Genomic DNA, 23069 nt, shown 5'->3' on the forward strand with positions numbered 1-23069 from the left:
TCTTCTACTTTATGGACACGTTTGGGGTTACTCAGTGGATTGTTAATGTTATAGTTAGTAACTTTGTATTTTGTGGTGTAGAATTTTAAGATGAAGTTTTTCGATAATTATAAACATAAATTATGAATGAAAAATGTGATTACTCGATAAATATGAAAGGTATAGATAAAAGATAATATGAAGTTCATCGATAAATATAAATAATATAAAAAAAATGAAATTACTCGGTACAAATTTCAATAGTAATTATTCACCCAGTTTAAAAAATTAGTGGGCCAAGCGACCATGATATTTATAGTCTGTGTCTTCGTCTCTCTCCCATCGTATCCATTTTCTATGTTCTCTGCCTCAAAACTTAACATTTTATTGTAGGGCACAAAGTAAAAACTTTTATTGATCTGATGTAACATTATTTCAAAATTTACTGTACTATATGCACTAAATAAATAATTTGTATATATTTCTGCCATCCTTTTCCTCTAAAAAATTATTATTATTATTATTTTTATTGGAATAGATGTGATACATTCATTCTAAAAAATTAGATGTTCCAACCTTTTAACTAAAACAAGTCACATTCAAATGAGAAATGCATAAACTTAAAGAAAAAATAACTTATAACTACTAAACACAGACAATTCAACTTATCAAAATAAATAGATCAACAAGATAATTAAAGTTATGAACTAAGACGGACTCAATAGACAGCATAAACAACTCAATGAATAATTACTTATAAATCCAAACAAGTAAGCCTATCAAACTCAAAAATGCCTTAGGTAAGTTTATAATATAATTATTGAGCTTAATTCCAAACATCTAAATATTACCAAATATTACCAAACATCAAAATATTACCAAATATTTCCAAATAAACTTACCTAAAGTGTGGTCCGATTCAAATTCACCTCCAAATGTTGAATTTAAGCCCAAACAATTATTCGAGCAACCAACACCCTTCTAATCTCCATAATCTTGGAAATCATAGTACATAAACCAAAAAAAATTTTAATCTTTAGGTTCACACTCCTAAACTTTCAATCACGCCAAATCAACAACAAAAACTTAATAATTTAATTTTTATAGATTACACTCAAATCAAACAAGTAACAGAGCCCCAAATCATACTAAAATTCTTGTCGAAATCACCTTAACTTTGCTCGATAGCACGCCAACGATCTCTTAAACTCTTTTTTTTTTTACGTTTTATTATTAAACGTATGGTCAAAATTTAAACGCTGAAAATTAAAGACTCTCTGTTTCACAATAATATAATTCAACTGGTACTTGTACTATTGATTTCGAAGTTTGAGAATCAATTCTCTCACTCCACATTTTAATTATAATACTCTTAAAAAAATATTTACTCTCTAAATTGATAAAAAAAAAAATCCATTTACTTCTCATATTAGTTGATATAATATTAAATTTATCTTTGTTTATCAACTTAAATTTTTGGGTCAATCAATAATTCAACCAGATATCAGAGTAAGAGGTTCTAGATTCAAACTTCTACAATGTTACAATTAATATTGATTTCTATTTATTAAGTCTTCTTTATATTTCAAGCACACATGTGAATGGGGTATGTAGGTGGATTTGAACGTATGTTGTTTATTTATTTATTTTAAGTATAACAATTATCATCGAGTTAAGCTAATTTTAAAAACATCTAAAATGTCGATTGAACTAAAAGCTTGTTGTTTGGCGTTTTAATAATTTTAATTAAAATTTATATTATCAATTAAATTATTAAAACCATAATCACAAACTCGATAATAAATAAAAAAGTGTTTAGTATTTAAAATATATCTATTTTATTGATTAAAGTGAAATTCTTTTTAACAATATAGGGTCACGCATATAAAATACTCTTTAGACTTTTGTTTAAGTTGAATAATACATAGAATAGTGATTTGAACTTTTAATCTTTTGGTCAATATTACGATACCTAAATGATATATTTTATATCTACTAAACTTAAGATTTTATTTTAAATGAAGAACGAAGGGCTCATTTAAATAATCTAAAAAAGCTCATACCATCAAATTATATGGACATTTAAAAAAATATATTTAATCTGTTATATAAAAATGTAAAATTAACATTGTTGTTTTTTTCTCCCACTCTCTTTGAATAGATTTGAACTCTGATCTCCTAATCAATGATATATATCTTATTTAGTCGAGTTATCTTCATGTTGATTTTGGATTACCTAACATTTTTTTTTTTTTTTAATTAATTTTTACAAGGATGGGACGATTTGAACTTTCGATCTTAAAAAAACACACATGTCAAATATTGATGAACCATGTGTATTTGGCGGTTTTAGGTAACCGACCTACTACTACCTTATTAAAATAGCTAGGGTGTGACATTTATATGTGTGTGTTATTATTACATTAAAGTATCAATATTTGTAAATTAATGCGTGCAGAAATTGCAATATATTAAAAATGATGGGCCCCAAGGCCCAAATCATATTTGTTTTGATGATTCGGACATGACACGGATTGTTCCCAATTGTCGTCCTTCTCTGAATTATTATATTCAACCCGGCTTATGAAAATTTATCACATTTTCATTTTTTCCCCTTCAATATTCTTTTTAGTAAATCACATTTTCATTTTAATTCGTCCATATATCATCATTTCATTAGTTTTTGTTTTTTGCTAGAAACAAAAATGTAATCCGAACAATACATTTAAACTGAAATATAATTATATTCTTAAAAAAATAAAGTCCATCTTTCCTTCGATTTTTTTATTATGATTTTTATCTTTTAAGTAAAAGAGTTGAATTATTGGTCAAATACTTAAGATAAAATTAAGTTTTTAAAAATTTTCAAAACCTGATTTGATTTTTGAAAAGATTAGTAGAAAGTAGAAAACTAATTAAGTAATAAAATTAGGGGTAAAATGAGTATTTATAGACTTAATTTTAAAAAATCAGAAACTAAAAACTAAATCTCTTTTGGTAACTATTTGGTTTTTGAAAATTAAGTTTATAAACATTTATTTCACCTCTAAATTTCTTAATTTGTTACATGCCTTTTACCATTGTGTTTAAAAACTAAGTCAAAATATGAAACCTATAATTAAATATAATTTTTATTATTTTTTAAATTTGGTTAAAAATTGAGCTCTAATAAATATAGAAATCATACTAAGAAATTGAGAGGATATAGACTTAAATTTCAAAAATCTAAAACGAAAAATGAAATAATTACCAAATGGAAATGAAATGAAAATTTAATGATTATTCATATCAAATATTTTTTTTATAACATGTGGGATAGAGAATCAAATCTCTGACTTTGAGGTTGACAACACAAATATTGTATTAGTTGAGTTATAATTATTTTGATTATAAAATAATTTGCTATGAATGACGAAATCATGTATAAGCAATCAGTTGGACGTTTTAAAAAGTAGGCAAGAATTCATTAAAATAAAGTCAATGGATTATTAATTTTTTTCGATGAAAGGAATAAATTAGTTAAATTAAAAGAAGATAAATAAATTTTCATTTAACTATGTCAACAAAAACGCCTTCTAAAAGAAAATAATGCACATAAAAGTTTAATATTCAAAGAAATAATAAAGTGTATAAAGTCGATGCACTAGAATAACAAATATAAAAAACGTATGCATGCAGCATGCGGCATGCCTGAACTTAAAATGACGCAAACCCCCCAAAATGAAGGAACGTTTTTTATTATCTGCATTGTTTTTTATTTTATTACGTAAAGTTTTTTGGAGTTGACTTGTCAATTTAACGTCTCTTTTGGATTGATTTTAGAAAAAAAATATTTTTAAAAAATCTCATTTTTATTAAAAATACTTTTGATAAGAACGGATTAAAATACATCTGAAAAGTTATTTTAAGTGGTTACTAAACACTTTATTTTTTTTAAAAAAAAATTAAACCTTTCAAAATGTATTCCAAACACACTCTTAGTTCATTGTAACAATGCAGTTTTTATCTTTACAAAAGAAAGAAAAAGAAGTTTTTATACATTAAAATGATATGTATATATTTTGACAATATGTGTAGTAAGAGAATCCATCTAATCTCTAACCTCAAGATCGATGATTTGTAAGTTTATGTAAGTTGAAATATGTTTGTATTGTGTTGTATTAGATTGGGTAATTCGATACCATATACAAGGAACTTGATTGGAGGTCATTTTTTAACTGAGAGACCGATAATTATACATCAATTATACTTAAGTCCTTAATACGTGAGGCCCTTGTTTTTCAAAAAGCTCATTTTTATTTAAACATCTTAAAAAGTCATTATTATTTTAGAAAAAAGCTTGTGATATAGTTATCTTGCAGTTATGGTAGTTGTCTAGTATAGTTTGTTATGTGATGAGTTGTTTAATTTGTATTTGTCTAGGAAAGATCTAGACTAACAAAACTAGAGGCTGAAGTGGAGACGTGCGATCAGATATATAAAAGTACTTTTAGTTGTATTGGGACAAATAAATTATACACATGTTGCTGGTAGTAGTAATGCGACATCTTTAAGTGATAATGTGATAGAGGTACGAAATATTAGTTAATGTATTTTAGTATTATTATTTTAATATATATATTTTTTATTTGTTAATAGGATGAAGGAGCAAATCGACCGGAAAATAATGAAATATGTAGGTCAAGTTCACACAAATCTTTGTTTCAACCTTAAAGGTTGAATGGTGATAACTGATTAAAAATTTTGTAGATAATTGGTACAACATTTTGTCGGTGCTTCGTAGGTGTTTGATGCTTCCTCTTACAATTTTTCAATCATTATTTTAGTTGGCATTTTCATCTTCCAATTTATACTTTTATAGAATGTACATGTCCTTAATTTTATTCTTATTGCATCATTTTGATTATTGTTACTCAATTTTTTAGTTGTATAGTTTTTTAAAGTTCATATTACATACAATAACCCATTGACTGATTTATAAAAAAATGATTAAATTTTAGCCCCAAAATAAAATTGTTGCCTATTTGTTGCCAAATAGGCAATGCAACTATCAGTATATAAGAAGAAAAGTGTTTGTATTTATCAACAACTTTGACGTTCATATGAATTGTTGAAAGATTAGTAGAGATTACTATAATCGTTGCAACAAATAAAAATAATGTTGGCATTTGGCAACTATTGCAACAATTAAAAACGTTGCTATATTATTTGGATACTTGTTGCTATTGAAATCACAATTGCAACAGTTGTATAAGTATACAGTGGATAATAAACTGTTGCACATGTAAACAAAATTGTCGCATTACAAGCTAACGAACCGCTGCAATTTTGGTATCTATTGTAGTGGTTGTGGAGGCTGATTCCAACGATCCTTAAAACTGTTGCAATAGACTCTTTCAACACAGGTTCTACCAGAAGTTTTAAATTGCTACAAAAGCTTAAAAAAACTGTTGCAGTAGACCTATTCTCCTATAGTGTTAGTAACTTTTCAAAATACAAAATAAAATCAAATAAATACAAACATCAAAACATTTGTCAAATTTAACTCAATCGAGTTGTTACTTGAAAAAAATCAAACATGACTCATTCAAATTGAAGAAACTACAAATTTAACTTTCATACATGTTAAGTTTGTACATAAAACATCATTTTAATTTGAAGTTTCAATCCAATTTGAAACTTTCTAAACAATCAATTTGATCTACACAATTAAACCAAACTTTCACTATATATATTCAACAATCCCCCACATGAAAGTAAGTTAAAAATATCAAACAAAATCGTTGAGAGCAAACAGACAAGCTATGCATAAGAAGAGGTATCTTATGGACTTGAACTTTTCTTAATGAATATCTATCGAATTTATGGAAAAAAAATAGTGAGACTAAGCTTTGGAATTACCATTCTCATTGGTGAATTGAGACAACAGATATCACACACAACTCGTTTTGTATCTTTGAGTTCTATACGATTGTGTCCATTTTGGTCATGAACAAAATCCTAAATTCTTTAGAGTTTTGGGGAACATAAGCCATTTGGAAAGTTCTTATAGAAGCGACCCCACTTCTACTCTCTTATAGGTAATATTGCTTAAGAGCATACTGTCATTACTCCTCTTGTAAAACAAGATAACAATATAACTTTAACATCAACAAATCACACACTCTAGAACATCATAGAAATAGAAAGAAGCTATAAGTTTCTTAGTGTGTCAATTATGAATAATCCAACTAATTTGTCTATTGAACCTAGATCTTGAAATCTCCAATCAACTAGGTTAGGTTACCACCAGATAACTCATTTCATAGGTTTTAGCCCATTCCCCTCGATGTATATGTGACTTTCTCTCTTGATAATATTTTCATCAAAAGATCTGCAATATTTTCTTTCAACTTCACATAATTAATGAAAATTATTCCATTATAGAGCAATTGTCTTATCAAATTATGCCTGCATCTAATATGTCATGACCTGCCATTATATATGTTATTATTGGCTCTCATAGAAGCCGTAAATTGTCAAAATAAATACATATTGCACTTACGGGCTTTGACCATAATGAAACATCTTCAAGAAAACTTCTAAGTCATTCAACTTCTTCTTCGGCTTTATTAAGAGCTATAAACTCTGATTCCATAGTAGAACGTGCTAAACATGTATGTTTTGAAGATTTTCATGATACAACTGCTCCACTTAAGGTAAAAATATACCCATTGGTTGATTTGGTCTCCATGCTATCAGAAATCCAATTAGCATCACTAAATCCTTCCAGTACATGTGGATACCTCGTATAATGCAATTCATAGTCTAGAATGTACTTCGAGCACTTTAGAACTCTAACTAACACATTCAAATGATCATACACATGATTGCTAGTGTATCTTGTTAACCTTCCTATTGAATAGGAAATATTAGGTATTGTACAATTTATTATGTACATAGCTACCAATTAACTCTAGAATATTCTAGAGAAGACACCTTTATCATTATTTTTCATCAACTTACTAGATCAAATGGAGTAACAGTCGACTTACTCTCAACATGATCAATTTTTTGTAGTACTTTCTCTACATAATGAGATTGAGAAAGTATGTATCCACTTGGATTTTTTGTTATTTGAATTTCAAGGATAACATCAGCAAGACCAAGGTCTTTGATATCAAAGTTGGATTTTAACATCCTTTTAGTGGAATCAATGACAGTTCTATTTGTGCCCATTATTAACATATCATCCACATACAAGCAAACAATGACACACTCTTGATCTTGTAGGGATGAAAGCCCTAACGTATCAGAAATCACGAAACTAAAATCGTTATTAATTTGGGATTTTTGAAATACTTATACACTAGAAATTTCAGAAATAATATAGAGGCTAACGAAAAAATTGCCTACTATAAAGATATCCTACGTTAAGCATGCAATTAGAGAATAAGGATAAATATTTCACCTTTGTTGAACCAAAAAAAAAAAAAAAATCTTTAATTGAATTCATGAAATCAACACCACCACAAGCATTACCTCCCTATCCTCTGAGAATTTTTTGAGGGTTTTAGTTTGTGGGAACCAATTGAATTAGAAAAAGAAAAGGAGAATTTAGGAGAGAAGTCAAAGGAATAGAAATTTTCTGTGTATCTCTAAGATCAATAACTCATTACTTGCAAAACAATACGTTTTGCAGGTTTTGATTAAGGAGGGAGTGAGAGTGAAATGTGGGAATCATCCCACGTTTCTGTTAACTCCCTATGTGAGAGTTAACTCTTAATTAAAAGGTAAATAAATAAATAAATTATTAAATATTTAATTTTTCCATAAATTAATTTTGAATCATATCCAAAATTAAGTTTATATTATAAACTTTAAATAAAATATAAACTTTATATTATAATGTATCATTATACATTATATTATTTTCCTAATGAATTTGAAAATTTCAAAAAACTCAATACAAGACATAGTTACCTCAGTTTTCTTTACGAGCTAGGAAGGGGACCTTATGGACCTACAGATTAGAAGCTCTAAGATATGAGATTAACTGACTAAACTCATCGATCAAACTAATCAACATTCATTCGTTGTGGGTACACTCCACTAAGATCCACAACTGCGCTCTTCTCACTATAGATATATTTTCGTGTCCATGAATATAGATCAATAACAACAAGTTAGTCCTTCACGAATGTTTGTAAACTGGGTCAAATTATCGTTTTACCCCTAAGTTACCTTTACATCCTTATGTACCAGTACTCAGCTAATGAATAACCTGTTTATGGTCAAACCATTAAACAGAAACCCTTCTCAAACAATTGAGAGGATAGAGTCCTTTGTTCAAGTCCCGAAACACCTCTTAAAGGAACACTCATCTACTTTCCCTAAATTCGGGAACATTCATCGACAAAACAAGTTAGTACCAAAACTTTCTTATTTGATTTAAGAATCTGGTATTGAAAGTTATCTCTGATTGCTATAGCTCGCATAACATCCAACAAGACATCTTCCAAAGGAAACATGTCATCGATCTTAACTTGAAAATTAGGAAAAATCTTCGCCAAATCAATCGTTTCGTAACAACAACCTTCATCATCATTAATATTGCTTATAGTTTCATTGGGAGATATATTATCCAAGACTATTGATAGGTTATTTGAAAAAATAATAATAAATAAGCAATATTTTTCAACACCATTGGAAATTAGGTAGAACAACCATCTAACATCATTATCTTCTCTAAGTTTCAAATAGTTCTTCATAAAATCCTTTGATCCAACATACACAAAAATATCAACGTTACCACAATTATTTACATTGTCTATCTTATCAACTACTAATCGCTGAGCTCAACAAAGGATATTTGATGATGGAAATCTATTTTAGCTACTTTGTAATTGATGTAATTATCTCTCTCGTTGAAATGACCGTCATATAAAATTAGAAAAGTAAAAATAACTATAAAATGCAGTATATAATAAATCATATATGTAGAATTATTTTTAAACTAAACTAACTCATATATCATATATATCTCAGTATACAAACAGATATAACAACAAAAAAACTGAACAAAATGGAGGAAGAAAATAATGGAGAAAAAACTAAAAAAAAAAAAAAACGCATGAAGAAAATAAAGAAGGACAAAGGGAGGAAGAAGATAATGCATGAAGAAAACGGAATTGAACACGTGAAAAAATGGAAGAAAAAAATAATTGTAAACGGAGAATGAAATGAGTAACATGAAAAATGAAAAAAAAAAAACATGAAAAAAAATGAAGGTGAAGAGGAAATAGAAGGAGAGAGAAGTAATGCATGAAAAAAATAAAAGAAATAAGAAAATACATGAAGAGATCGGATAATTTAGAAAAAAACACAAACCTTTCTATTACCGAGAAGAGAGAGATGAAGAAGAGCAAGCAAAATGATTAAAAATAGTTTTATTTTACACAAAAATAATTAAAAATGTATTAATAGATGAAACATCCCTTCATTATTTAGCCAATTTAAAGCACGTTAAACAATATAAAAAATACAAGAAAAGGTGGCTCATTAATGAAAAATGATAAATACATACAAAACAACGATAAAAAAAAAATAAAAAAAAAATAAAAGAATAAATTTGTTCAAGAGTGTGAAAGTCTTTATTGAAAGGATACAAAATTAAAGGCATTTCCGAAAAATAGGGGTAAATCTAAAGAAAAAAAGCCTCTTTATTTTCATTTTGGGCCAGCTCCCTTCGTTTGCCGGTCTCAGTGTCCACAGCCCATTATCTTAACCCAAAAGATTGTTTACTAACTATCTTCTCAAAACTTAAAAAGCTACATTAGTGAAAACAAAATTTTTAAAATAAATTGTATAATGAAAAATGAAGTTGTGTTTTATATTTTAAATATAATATGTATTTAGTACCATATTTAAAATTTACCAATTTAAATACCTATTTAATTGTTTTTTATAATATATATTTATAAACCATAAAAACAGGTGTAGTGTTAAAGTAAGATATTAACATATTTTCTATTATAATAAATAATATAATTATTATTTTATAATGTCATATAATTTATAATATAATATTAATTTAATAAAAAATGGGATGAGTTTAAAAATAAATACTATATATTTATCAAAGTCATTATCATTTTTACACGTGAAATTTATAGTTTTACTTTAGTAAATAGAAAAATAAAACTTAAAAAGGAGTCTAATTAATTAATGAAACAATTGTACTTAAAAAACAATGAAATCGTCTTTTAGGTCACTGTAAAAAAAACACAAAATATGAACCTTTTGTTTAAATAACAAAACATGGAGGCCTTGTTAGGTAATTATGTGGTTTTTTGTTTTTAGGTTTTTAAAATTAAGCATATTTTTTTACATTGTCTTACAATGATTTGCATCTTTATTAAGTAATAGAGTTGAATCTTAGTCATATTCAAAAAACAAAAAGTAAGTTTTTGAAAACTACGGGCCCATTTGGTAACCGTTTCATTTTTTATTATTTATTTTTTAAAATGAAGTATTTTTCTTCTAATATCTTATAATAATTTGCATTTTTTTAATTATAATGGTTAAATTTCTAGCCAAATTCCAAAAATAAAAATTAATTTACAAAAAATTAATTTTTTAGTTTTAAAAATTTGGCTTTCGGTTCAAAATGTTCATGATCTCATTAATACTTATATTATTCTCCGTGTTCACGACTCTTTTTTTTTTTCTCCAAATACTCCAATGTACTTTGATCTATTTTAGCTGTTTTTTCCCCTAATATATATATATATATATATATATATAAATAACAAAGTTATATATATTTTTCTTAATTCATTGAAGGGGAGAAGGGTGAAATGGTAATTTGACATGGTTTGGTTTTTACATTGTAGTTTTCGTTGGAAAATATAGAAAAGTCTGTTTATTCTCTCAAACCAAACCCAGACCAAATCAGAAATCATTCAAAGGACGAAGCAACAGCTCTCCTTCACTGTCTCTATTCAGAGGTATGCCTTTCAATTTCGCCTTGGATCACTATGCAATTACTCCCCCCTTTTGATTTTCCTCCCTTTCCCACATCTTCCGTAGATTTGATCAATTTTATTCTGCTGCCCGCTTCTCCTTGTTGTTACCAGGATTCTTCGCCAAACTAATTCTGCTCTAGTTCTTTCCCACTAGAAATTTCCTTCTAAATTTTACTTTTTCTGGATGTTTGAAGCATGAATTGCAAGCCCAATAACGGGTTCGTCTGATTGATTAAAGTAGCTATGTTTTTAGTTTTTGGATAGTAAAGTTGCTCTCGATCACCAGATATACAGTTCTGCTATTGGGTCGTAGTCAATTTGTAAGATGAGGCTCTGTTGTATTTTGATCAATGGAAATGTTGGTTTTGCTTGCAATAGCAAGTTATTTGTCCCATCCCAATCCGATACTTATGATTTAATACCCTGAATTTGGGTAACTTGTGTGAAATTGTGACACATTTAGACATTTAGGCTGAAAAATATGAGCGCAAATCGGAATGATTGATCTCAAAAAGAAGAACCCATTTCAGGAAAAGCAGAGATCTTCGCGGGTTTTTAATAGAAGTGTGAACTAGTTTAAGTTGAAGCAATTGATGTGTCTTTTTCATTTTTCCTTGGATGTGTCTCGTTGTTTTTTGGTGCATGTAATGCTTTATTTACCACAATACTACACGGGTTCCTCTTGGTTGAGTTTTTGTTTGTTTAAATTAATGTAACAATTAATTGTTTTGTTTTGAACCGGAGAGTTTACCTTTTTGGATTTGTGTGGGATTGAAGTTTCAATTCACTACACGAAAGAATGATGATTATTTTCATGGTGTGATACTGATGTCTAACTAAAAGGATTAATTCATTTTCATTCAATGAATGTTTCTTTGTTGTTTTTTTTGCTTATTTACTGAACCTGTTCTCAATTAGGAAGGCTTGAACCGAATGGACTAGCAAGGTTTAATTCATTACAGTTTCTGTTGAGCACACGTCTGAGGAACTAAAATTGCACATTTGGTCTTTTATATGGCTGCGTTTGGGATATACTATTGCTTTGACCTTGGGGGAAATAAACTAAAATACACAATTGTTTCCCTTTTTTTCCCCCCTGAAAAAAAAAAAATTTTCCTTTCTGATTCTTTGTTTTCTAATCTGAAAATGAAAGCCATTTTTATATGGATACTAGTTATTCTGTTCCACATGCTTTGGTGTTTGTGTAGTTGTATTGGTCATGGACACAATAAGTGTACTCAACACTAGGCTTAAGTTGATCTACTTGTTACCTTGTGGCTAACTTGTATTCTTTTATTCTAGAACTGCAGCTTACAAGTTTGAACAACACTTGAAAGGAACTGGATCTGTATATTTTCTTCATATTCATTAAAAGGTCAGCTTCTTGTTAGATTTGACACTAGTCTTGTTCATTTGATGCAAACACCGATTATATTCAACTAATATCAGTTAAGATTGAGTGGCATATTGCTAGAATCGTACTGTTACTCTGACTCTGTTCTCTGATTTCTTCTCTGCAAACTAGATGAAAGAGACTAGAGATGGGTCCAAAAAAGACATGCATTCAAAAAATCCATCTGTTAGCTCTCTTCCCCTCATTTTGGATGTTGAAGATTTTAAGGTAAGACAATTTTCTCAATTTATCATTTTGACTATCCTCTCTTTTGAAGTTACCCAATTAATTAACATACCACTCGAGATAGCCATAATATTAATCTTCATATGAATTTGGAAGGAGCCTTAGTTATATTTTGGTTTTGTAGGGTGATTTTTCCTTTGATGCACTGTTTGGAAATTTGGTGAATGAGCTCCTTCCTTCATTTCAAGAGGAAGAAACTGATCCAATAGAAGGACACAACAACATTAGCAATGATGTTTTCCCTAATGGGCATGTACGGGGAGCATCAGATACCATTAAATTCTCTCAAGGGCTATCTACTCCTTTGTTTCCAGAAGTTGACAAGCTCTTAGCACTGTTCAAGGATTCCAGCCAAGAGTTGGTTGATCTTCGAAAACAGGTATGTCATTTGACTGAAGGCCATAAGACTTCTGCCAAAATATCATAACTTTATATGAAGGCTTTAACTCCCCCTTCATTCTGGTTAAAGATTGATGGTAAGCTTTACAATCTCAAGAAAGATGTTGCTGCCCAAGATTCCAAGCATCGCAAGACACTTGCTGAGGTTTGTTAACTATAGCATATATCTTTTGGGTGAAGATAGAAATTCTTAATGGCTTAATGCACAACCATCTAAAATTTGAGTTTATTTCATGCATATATGATATTCGACTTCAATTTCTACTTTTATTTTTATTTCCTTAATTCGTATGGGTTATAAGGGAATCCCTTTGTGAGTTATTACTGTAAATCAATTAATTGATTGACCGGTTAAGGTTTCATAGAGGCTAAGAAGTTTCACAAATCATGGATTGTTGATTAAACTGATTCTAATTTGTTACATTTTTTCCTTTACTAGTGGTTTTCTACCTCCGTAAGGAGAGGTAGCTTGTAAATCTCCATTTTTGTATTTTGGAACTTATAACATCTTATTGTTTAACCTATCAAACATACAACATTATTGACAGTTGGAAAAAGGTGTCGATGGCCTATTCGACAGTTTTGCAAGGTTAGATTCACGCATTTCAAGTGTTGGACAGACTGCTGCAAAAATAGGAGATCATCTACAAGTAATTCTTTCGTGTCCTATATGACATTTAAATTATATTGAATCATGGATTCACAAAATCTTAATAGTGCCATTAGTGTGGCAACTGGGACAAAAGTTTTTAATTTGCTTGGTTGTCTCTTGTCAGAGTGCAGATGCCCAAAGGGAAACTGCTAGTCAAACAATAGAGTTGATAAAGGTACTATAAAGGATTAAGGAAACTGCTAATTCATGAATGAAGTTCTTCCGCTGCCACCAATGTTACTATATTTTCTACTTTATGGCTTTTTTTTGGTTTGTGCATATCTATATTGGTTTTTTCCCCTTTCCATTTTAAAGTTAATTATAATGAAATGAAAAATATCCTTATAATCAATCAATGCAGTACTTGATGGAATTCAATGGCAGCCCTGGTGACTTAATGGAGCTTTCACCATTATTCTCTGATGATAGTCGTGTTGCAGAGGCAGCCTCAATTGCACAAAAATTGCGTAAGTCATCGTTATCAATGCTTGGGTTCATAGTTAACCATGTTTCAGTTATATCCGCAAATAATACTATTTCTATATTACTCTTTTGATCGTGGTCTTTCTGCTAGTCCTTGTTGAAACTACATGTTTTTGTTCTTTCTGCTTTCCATTGTAGTTGCAAAGCCAAGCTCTTTAAGAACTTTTGATTTTGATCAGCATGAAAGTCGGGTTTTTTCTTTTTCATTTTTTTTAAAAAATTTTAAAATTCAATTTTTTTTTTTTTATTATTATTATAAAAAAAAAGACAGAAACTTGAGTGTCAAACAAATCATGTGGATAGATGGGAAGTTCCCAAAAATCTAGTGTCTATTTTCATGTACTTCGTATTGCCACACTCTATATACTCGAGAACAGAAGAAACAAACTATTCACTATTCAGTTGGATCTATTGCAGAACTCCATAGTTTATGAAACCTCTTGTGGTTTATTATTTTGGATCTGTAATTGCTTTTAAGTCCTCTATATTTATGAAATCAATTTCAAGGTTCTGTAGCATTATGTCAACTTTATGTGCTTGTTACTTGTTATTTGGTTCTAGGGTCATTTGCTGAGGAAGATATTGGACGACAAGGGATCTCCGTTCCATCAATTGTAGGAAATGCAACTGCAGCAGGGTTTAGAGGTTGCAGTTGCTAACCTTCAGGACTACTGTAATGGTACGGCAGCTTTGTGGTATCTTGTAGTTTTAATGAATTGTGACCTTTATAATGTTTTTGAACTTTTCTTGCTGCTCGTCAAACTTTTCCACATCTCTCTCAATATTTTATTGTTATTATTTTTTGTTTTCATTGTTACTGCAAAGACGTCAGATAAAACCTAGTCTGTCCCCCACCCCCACAAACAAAAAAAATGGAAAAAGCAATGAGAAGTGCAGCTGAAACTATTGACCTCTCGTTGCTTCATATTGAGTTTCCTGTGGCTGTTTCGTGAATTTATGATGGATTTTTCCAAAAAAAACAATCGCATGGTTGTTCCATTCTTTACTAATGTGTTATGGTTATCGTTTTTTTTTGGCAGAATTGGAGAATAGATTGTTGTCTCGTTTTGATGCAGCATCACAAAGAAGAGAATTATCTACTATGGCTGAATGTGCTAAAATTCTTTCACAGGTAATTGTATCTTATGTATCCAACCAGCTGTGATTTTGGTCTCTTTGCAGAATTCGCACTGCCCCACTTTCATGCTCATATTTTCTTTTCTTTTGTTTTTGTATTTTCCCTTTTCCCAAGTATGTTTGCAATAACGATCATTGCTTGTTGATCACTCATTAGGTTGCATGTTAATTTGTCATCAACAGTCTTAATCCACGTTCAAAGCAGAAGATTTTATACCCTTATTTTAATTTACAAGTTTTCTGCTTACATTATCCTCGTTACTGATGCATGAAGGCATAATAACAAACTGTTTAAGTTGAAGAAATTACATCATGCAATGATAATGTTGGAGGTATTGAGGAAATTGTGGGGAAACATGTTAGCTCATCTAAGAACCAGCACCCTCTTTTTCCAGAAGAGTTTGATCACTGAAAACTTCCATGCAGTTTAACAGAGGTACTAGTGCCATGCAACATTATGTGGCAACACGTCCCATGTTTATTGATGTTGAAATTATGAATGCGGACACCAGATTGGTTCTTGGTGAGCAGGGTTTGCAGGCCACTCCGAGCAATGTTGCTCGTGGGCTATCTTCCTTGTACAAAGAAATTACAGGTAGGAAAGTGGAAAGGCTCACTCATTTGGGCTTTTGCTTTATGAATTTGTTATATCTTGATTGTTTGTTCTGCAGATACTGTAAGAAAAGAAGCTGCAACAATAATGGCAGTATTTCCTTCTCCTAATGATGTTATGTCAATCTTAGTCCAGGCATGTTACAACATCAAGTCTCTCAATTGCCTTGTACAAAATTTTATCTTTTAAGTAGGAAGTCAGTATATGTTCTCAATGAATCTGATTTTATTATGTGTAACTACAGCGTGTATTGGAGCAACGGGTCACCGCTCTTTTAGACAAGTTATTGGTGAAGCCGTCCCTTGTGAATCTTCCTCCAATGGAAGAAGGCGGGCTTTTATTAGTGGGTGGATCTACTAGAATCTTGAAATTTATGCTTCCAATTGTTCTTCTAGAAGGATTATTTGTGATTGTTTTGAGTATTATTTTCAGTACCTTAGAATGCTGGCGGTGGCATATGAGAAAACACAAGAGCTTGCTAGAGACCTACGAGCTGTTGGGTGTGGTGATTTAGACGTTGAAGGTAATGACTAATATTTTGAACTTTCCTTGTTAAATTATTTGTGAATTTTGTGTTTATCATTCATTCAGAAAATTGCATTATACATATAATGGCCAATGCAATGATTAATATATTTTGAACACCTTAACCGTATTTGTAGTAATTTTTTATTGAGAAAAAATAAATTCTGTTTTTCAAAAAAAATTCAACCTAGAAGGATTCATGACTAATTTGTAAATTTCATGAAAGATCTTTTGGGTATTTCTTAAAAGTGCATCCACGACTCAATAAACCCGTTCTTAGATTGCAAATATGCAGTACATTTTTAGGAGGCTTGTCTCATAGTTTCGATACATCTAAATTTGTGAAGCTTGGATTGGAAAGCTTGTGAAATCCGTGTTTGTAATTGGGCTAAGAAATGAGGTCTCTACAGTATGTGTTTGGATTGCAAGTTCATTATTCATAGAAGTTGGTGCATATTATAAAAAATTAGTTTTGTAGTACTTGGGTTAATGTGGCTGATAGGATTCACAAACATGTAGCTGGGAAAAACCTAACCTACATAACTGAACATAGGCCTACTTCTTAGCTTTGGATTGCACGATCTTAACTCAAAGAAATGAATACTCTATGCCATTGGAAAGATAATGGAGGTGATTAATATGTATTTGGGTCACTAGTTGGTCATTTGGATGTGGAATAGTTATATTGGGCTGAAGTTGTCATCTATCCGATTAAAATTAAGCATGTTTTTCTTGTTCTTTTCTTTTTGGTGGGAAAACAGGTTATTTTGGATGACGGTTTCCCCTAATTCCATCACTTGTTTATTTAATGCTAATATCATTCAATTTGTTGTCTCTTACCAGTGTAGTAGCTTCATACAATATTTTATCTTGTTGTGCTGACATAAAGTTTGAATTGTTGGTTCAGGCCTCACGGAGTCTTTGTTTTCTGCTCACAAGGAAGAGTATCCGGAGCATGAACAGGCATCTCTAAGACAGCTGTATCAGGCTAAGGTTTACTACTGGCACTCTGTTTTGACCTGAGTTATCAATTCATGTTTTTATCAGGGACTAAATATGTATGATTTGCAGATGGAAGAGTTACGTGCAGAGAACCAACAAGTTCCTGAGTCATCTGGTACTATAGGACGTTCAAAAGGAGCTTCAATAGCAACTTCACCCCAACAAATTTCTGTTACTGTTGTTACAGAGTTTGTGAGATGGAATGAGGAAGCAATTTCTAGATGCACTTTATTCTCATCTCAAGTAATATTTGTTCCATCAATTAATTCTGTTATCATTTCAGATTAGAATTATGAAACGTTTGAATCCAGTGTCTTTATGTCTTCAATTAATTGCATATTCAAGTTAGGTCTTATCCAATATAATCAATGTTAAAAATGTTCTGAAAGTTGAAACGTAACTTTTTATAAGACCTCTTAAATTGAAACATATTTAATCTTTCTAATTTGTCATATACATATTCATCAAATGCTATGTATTAGACTTCATAAAGTTTTATCTTAGATTTCAGTAACATAGAGATAGATAGTGTCTACAATGGATAACATTGATTACATGGATTTTGAACCTTTTCCTTTCATTTGTTAACATTTATATGTTACCCTGCAGCCTGCTACTTTGGCGGCCAATGTAAGAGCTGTTTTTACCTGTCTGCTTGATGAAGTAAGTGATAAATTCAATTGCTAGCTTTCTTTTCTTTCTTTTTTTTTCTTTTTTTTTTTTTTCCTTTTTGGTTTTATATGTACTTGGGGTTTATTTTTCTTCTACTCAAATTGCAGGTCAGTCAGTATATTACAGATGGGCTTGAAAGGGCTAGGGATAGCTTGACTGAAGCAGCTGCTTTGAGGGAAAGGTTTGTGCTGGGTACAAGTGTCAGTAGAAGAGTGGCTGCTGCGGCTGCTTCTGCAGTAATTTTCTGATCGTTACTCTTTTTATTGTATTCAAAATTATCGTAGATTTTATTTTCTTTTTGTAAAAATTATTGCCTTAGTTTACCAAAGATAAAGAACTACAACACCAATAGAGGAAATATTGAGCATCCTAAATAAGACATAGAACGCAAATGGAGGAGCCAGCAAAATGATGGAATAGATTTAGTGTACTCAAAAGTGACGATGAAAACTGTCTTAAATCATGTATGCAGGCAGAAGCGGCGGCAGCAGCTGGTGAAAGCAGTTTCAGATCTTTCATGGTTGCTGTACAACGTTGTGGTAGTAGTGTGGCAATAGTTCAGCAAGTACGATGATGCTCTCTTATTTAACCACGTTGAGACCAGCTCCTTAATATGCAAAGAAATGATGTGAACTTTCTTTTGTAGTACTTTGCGAATTCAATTTCCCGGCTCTTGCTTCCTGTGGATGGTGCCCATGCTGCTTCATGTGAAGAGATGTCAACAGCTATGTCTAGTGCGGAGGCTTCAGCTTATAAAGGACTACAACAGTGCATTGAAACTGTAATGGCTGAGGTCAGTTATTGCCTTGTGTCTGATTCCAGTCAAAATAATGGATTAGTAAGCATGTAAGCTGATACACCCTCTCATTTGATGTGTATCTTCTTTTCCAGTCCATCTTTGGTTGGAATTTTTTCCCGACCCTTCTACTTAACATATGTCTAATTTATCCAAGTTGCTTTTATGTCACAATTTCTTATATGATATTATCAATATGCAGGTTGAGCGATTGCTTTCTGCTGAACAGAAGGCTACAGATTATCGGTCTCCTGATGATGGAATTGCTCCTGATCATCGGCCAACAAATGCTTGCACGAGGTACATCAAACTTAACTGAATTGCAAAATGGTTTGTGACATAGAAGAAACAATTGAATAGAATAGGTATGTTGTATTTATAATGGCAACATGGGAGAGAGCATTTGGAAGTTGTAGACAAAAAGTTTTGAAATTATTGTTTTTCTTTCTAACATTTTATTCAACTCATGGATCAATGGAAACCAGCTGGTTGAAGTTTGTTATTTTAGGCACTGAACATTTATATTGAATATGCATTTTTTTTTAATTAATCAATGTATCTTCTTTTCTTTGATAGAGTTGTGGCTTACCTTTCTCGCGTGCTCGAGTCTGCATTTACTGCCCTTGAAGGTCTTAACAAGCAAGCTTTCTTAACTGAGCTGGTATGATTTCGGAAGTTCTCAGGTTTACCATGTGGTATAGTTTCACTTACGATCTATTATCCAAACTCTACCAGTTGACAGAGAATAATTCCATCATATAGAACACTGTGATTTCTGGAGATGTGGTTCAGATGGTATCAGAGCGGAACCTCTCCCAGTAAGATGTGGTTCGGGGACGAACCAAGCGGAAGCTGGTGGGCATGTAACGACCCGAGTTCAGGAGGGGTACATGAATGAACCAATATCACATCTGAATGAGAGGGATCCTGAGGACATGAAAGTATGGTTAAGAAAGGCTTAAAATAATTGAAAGTTACTACCTATACTAACAAGGTGCACCTTCCTTTTCGGTGGCTCGAAATCATAAGAACTCCAAAGTTAAGCGTGCTTAGCTTGGAGCAATTCTATTGGGTGACCTCCTGGGAATTTTCCTAGGATGCATGTGAGTGAGGACAAAAGCATGCTGAAAGGACCCGTGTTGGTTTGTGGGGACAACTTTCACTTCTAGAAGCATTCGAGGCAAGTGAGGATGACGTAGCAGGTCGCAGGGGATGCAGGGGAATGTCGGGGCCATCAGGGGCCGAATCCGGATTCCGAATCCTGGGCCTGGGGTTACAATAATCGTATCAGATAGAATCCTGTGATTTCTAGGCCATGTGCATGGATAACTATTTTGATGCTCCTTTTTCATATCAATGCTTGTTAACTAATATTTTCTGTATCCTATTGAAGCACTTTGTGCATCTGGAAGAACTTCTACCATTACTTTTACAGCAAATGTTGAATGAGAAATAATACTGAGAAAATTTTCATTGCAGGGAAATCGGTTGCACAAAGGCCTCCTCAGCCACTGGCAGAAGTTCACTTTTAATCCAAGGTAATTGCCCATCTTCTAGTGTTTACCATGTGAAAAGTAATGTACCCATCTTGATCATTACTTCGTGAATGCCTTTGCTGGTTGATGTTTGGATTTGCTTATTGGTGAACAGAACAGTGGCAAAAGTTATAGACGTGTAGTTATGCTTATTTACCGAGTCATGATGTTATGGTTATCTTGTGGTCATCAGAATTTTCCAGAGCTAATGATGTATAGTATGGTGATCTATTACAAGAGGTCTGTCACTGAGGAGTGAAACGAATTAATTTTGTACCAAAAACTCCTAAACAATATGCTCATATTGCCAGTTGAGCTATGCTTTATTACTGTGGTAGAACAAACCTTGTAATTACTATTTCTCCCTGTTGGACATGACGACATTGAGCAAATGTTTGACGATGTATAACTAGAAATCTCTCGGAGTTTAATTAGCTCCTTTTCCATACCAAAAACCTTTGCCTTATCTCTGTTCTGATATATTTATGGAGGGTAAGGACAAAATGGCTTTCGTTTTACTGAATTCATCTATGCTTGTGCTTATCTTGATTGCAGCGGAGGCCTACGTCTGAAGCGTGACATAACGGAGTATGGAGAATTTGTGCGCAGTTTTAATGCTCCTTCTGTTGATGAAAAATTTGAGTTACTGGGCATGTAAGTAGGATTTTTCCTATGTTTGACATTACATCATCCATACATTTTTTTAATGGCTAATCTCTCTTTTGGCGTCCTTTTTCTCCAGCATGGCCAATGTCTTTATTGTTGCTCCTGAAAGCCTCTCAACTCTATTTGAGGGCACCCCAAGTATTCGGAAAGATGCACAGAGGTATTTGTCAAGATCTCATTGAGCTACTGTTGTAGAGTAGATTTGTTGGAAATTCATTGATAATGACGCCATATCTCACTTGTCTCCTTATAGAATTCATGTTGAAGTGTGAAACTCCAGCCTCTTATCTTCTTAAACTGGAAATACACATTTTATTAGGTTTCCCTTGGTACCCATCCTACACCTGCTTGCTTTATCCCTTAAAGGGGTGTTTGGGGCAACGAGTGGAAGTTCTAAATTCCTAGAGTCTACGGTGTAAGGAGTTGATAAGGCATAAAATTGATGTTTTTTAGTCGTAAGGCCCATGAATTCCTTGGCCAAATAAGGAGTAGAGTTTATAACTACACACTCCCCAACTCCTTGACCAAACACCTCCTTAAATTCTAATATAGGTTTCAGCATCCACCACAAGAGTTCTTCATATCTGACCTCATGGGACATGTTTGAAAGTGATTTTAAAATGGTGAAAATCATTTTTGTCTTAGCCAAAATCATTAACGTTATTTTTCATTATCTAAAATCAATTTTGATTTATGAAAATCGGATCTAAAAGTCCAAAATTAGACATTAAATTGAATTTTAATGATTAAAAGCATGTTTTAGAGTAATTTTGAACATGACAAGTGATTCTAATTCAATTCAAAATTACTCTTAAATATGCCCAGCGTTGGCTTCTTAGAAAAAACACTAGAAATAATCTTCAAGTGAGATCTCATCATGGTTATTATTAACTTTTTGGTTCCTTGTTCATTGGGATGATATGAACTTGCTTATCTGGAATCAGGTTTATCCAGCTTAGAGAGGATTACAAGAGTGCAAAACTCGCAGCCCGACTTAGTTCTCTGTGGCCAAGCTCAAGTTGATACAACCTTAAGTCTGAGCTATGACCTTGTAAGTCACGTACATTAGCATCCGTTAAGCTCTCTATATACTGCATGTCCTAATAATATGTGTCCGGTTTCGTTGGGAATTTGTCCACAGCTTCAACTGATGGACAGAAAAATTGAGGCAATAGTTGATACTCATCCTTTGGTTACTGTTTCATGATTATATTCTCTTGGAAAAAGATATAACTTGGAATACATTTTTCTTAAGTTAGGAGTGAGGTGATAGTTTTCATTATTGAGATTCAATTCATAGGTTGGTTTGTGGGACAGGTGAGTTTAGGGAAGGGAACTGAATTATCTCCCATGGTGGTTGTTGTACTTGTAAGTTGTAAATGATTATTCTTTTCATTTTGCCCTCTGTGGGGTTTTGACAACGATAATCTAGTGCCATCATCTCAATAATTTTCTTCATCTTCATTCTCCATTCCCCCTATTGTCTGACTCTCATTTTATACGTCTTCTTTGCAGCTTTTTGCATTTCAATCCTTTATGGTTATTAAATTGCAGCTAATACAAATATGAACTGCCAAATCTTTTACAATTTCCACTCTTTCTTCTTCTTCTCTGAAAAATGTAACTTACATACATATACATATTAAGCTGAAACCATATAGGTTTAATTTAAATTAGTTTTTCAAACTTTCATGTTTATTTTATCTTCATTTTTGTTATTTTTGTGGACTTATATATATATATAACTACTCCTAAATTATGAGTTTGTTACGATTACATATCTGAACTTTTCGATCAATTTATCTTATGTTGTTTGTTAATTGTTGCAATCAATCTCTTCTAGTTTGTTAAAATTTTATATTTATCCTTATTAGCGAGTTATATATATTTTTAACTTGTTTTTATTATTTAAGTAACATTCGATAAATTTTAGAAAGATTTAAACAATCAATCTATTTCACGAGT

The 23069-nt window shown here is 31.5% G+C and overlaps 1 protein-coding gene across 1 annotated transcript; it reads left to right on the forward strand.

The window, feature by feature from the left end:
* The first annotated feature begins 10834 nt into the window (after positions 1–10834).
* LOC120084971 (exocyst complex component SEC10b) lies at positions 10835–22568 on the forward strand. The gene is given in 27 exon segments (XM_039040783.1): positions 10835–10967; positions 12288–12360; positions 12511–12606; positions 12749–13003; positions 13094–13168; positions 13572–13673; positions 13800–13850; positions 14037–14142; positions 14720–14789; positions 14791–14837; positions 15199–15290; positions 15722–15890; positions 15967–16043; positions 16153–16251; positions 16341–16431; positions 17341–17426; positions 17505–17678; positions 18045–18098; positions 18215–18343; positions 18580–18672; positions 18754–18900; positions 19106–19203; positions 19480–19564; positions 20383–20441; positions 20994–21092; positions 21181–21264; positions 22049–22568. Coding segments are annotated over 25 exon segments (2517 nt in total). The 5' UTR covers positions 10835–10967; positions 12288–12360; the 3' UTR covers positions 22128–22568.
* The last annotated feature ends 501 nt before the right edge of the window (positions 22569–23069 follow it).

This window comes from Benincasa hispida, chromosome 1 (assembly GCF_009727055.1).
Source record: "Benincasa hispida cultivar B227 chromosome 1, ASM972705v1, whole genome shotgun sequence".
Classification (NCBI taxonomy): Eukaryota; Viridiplantae; Streptophyta; class Magnoliopsida; order Cucurbitales; family Cucurbitaceae; genus Benincasa; species Benincasa hispida.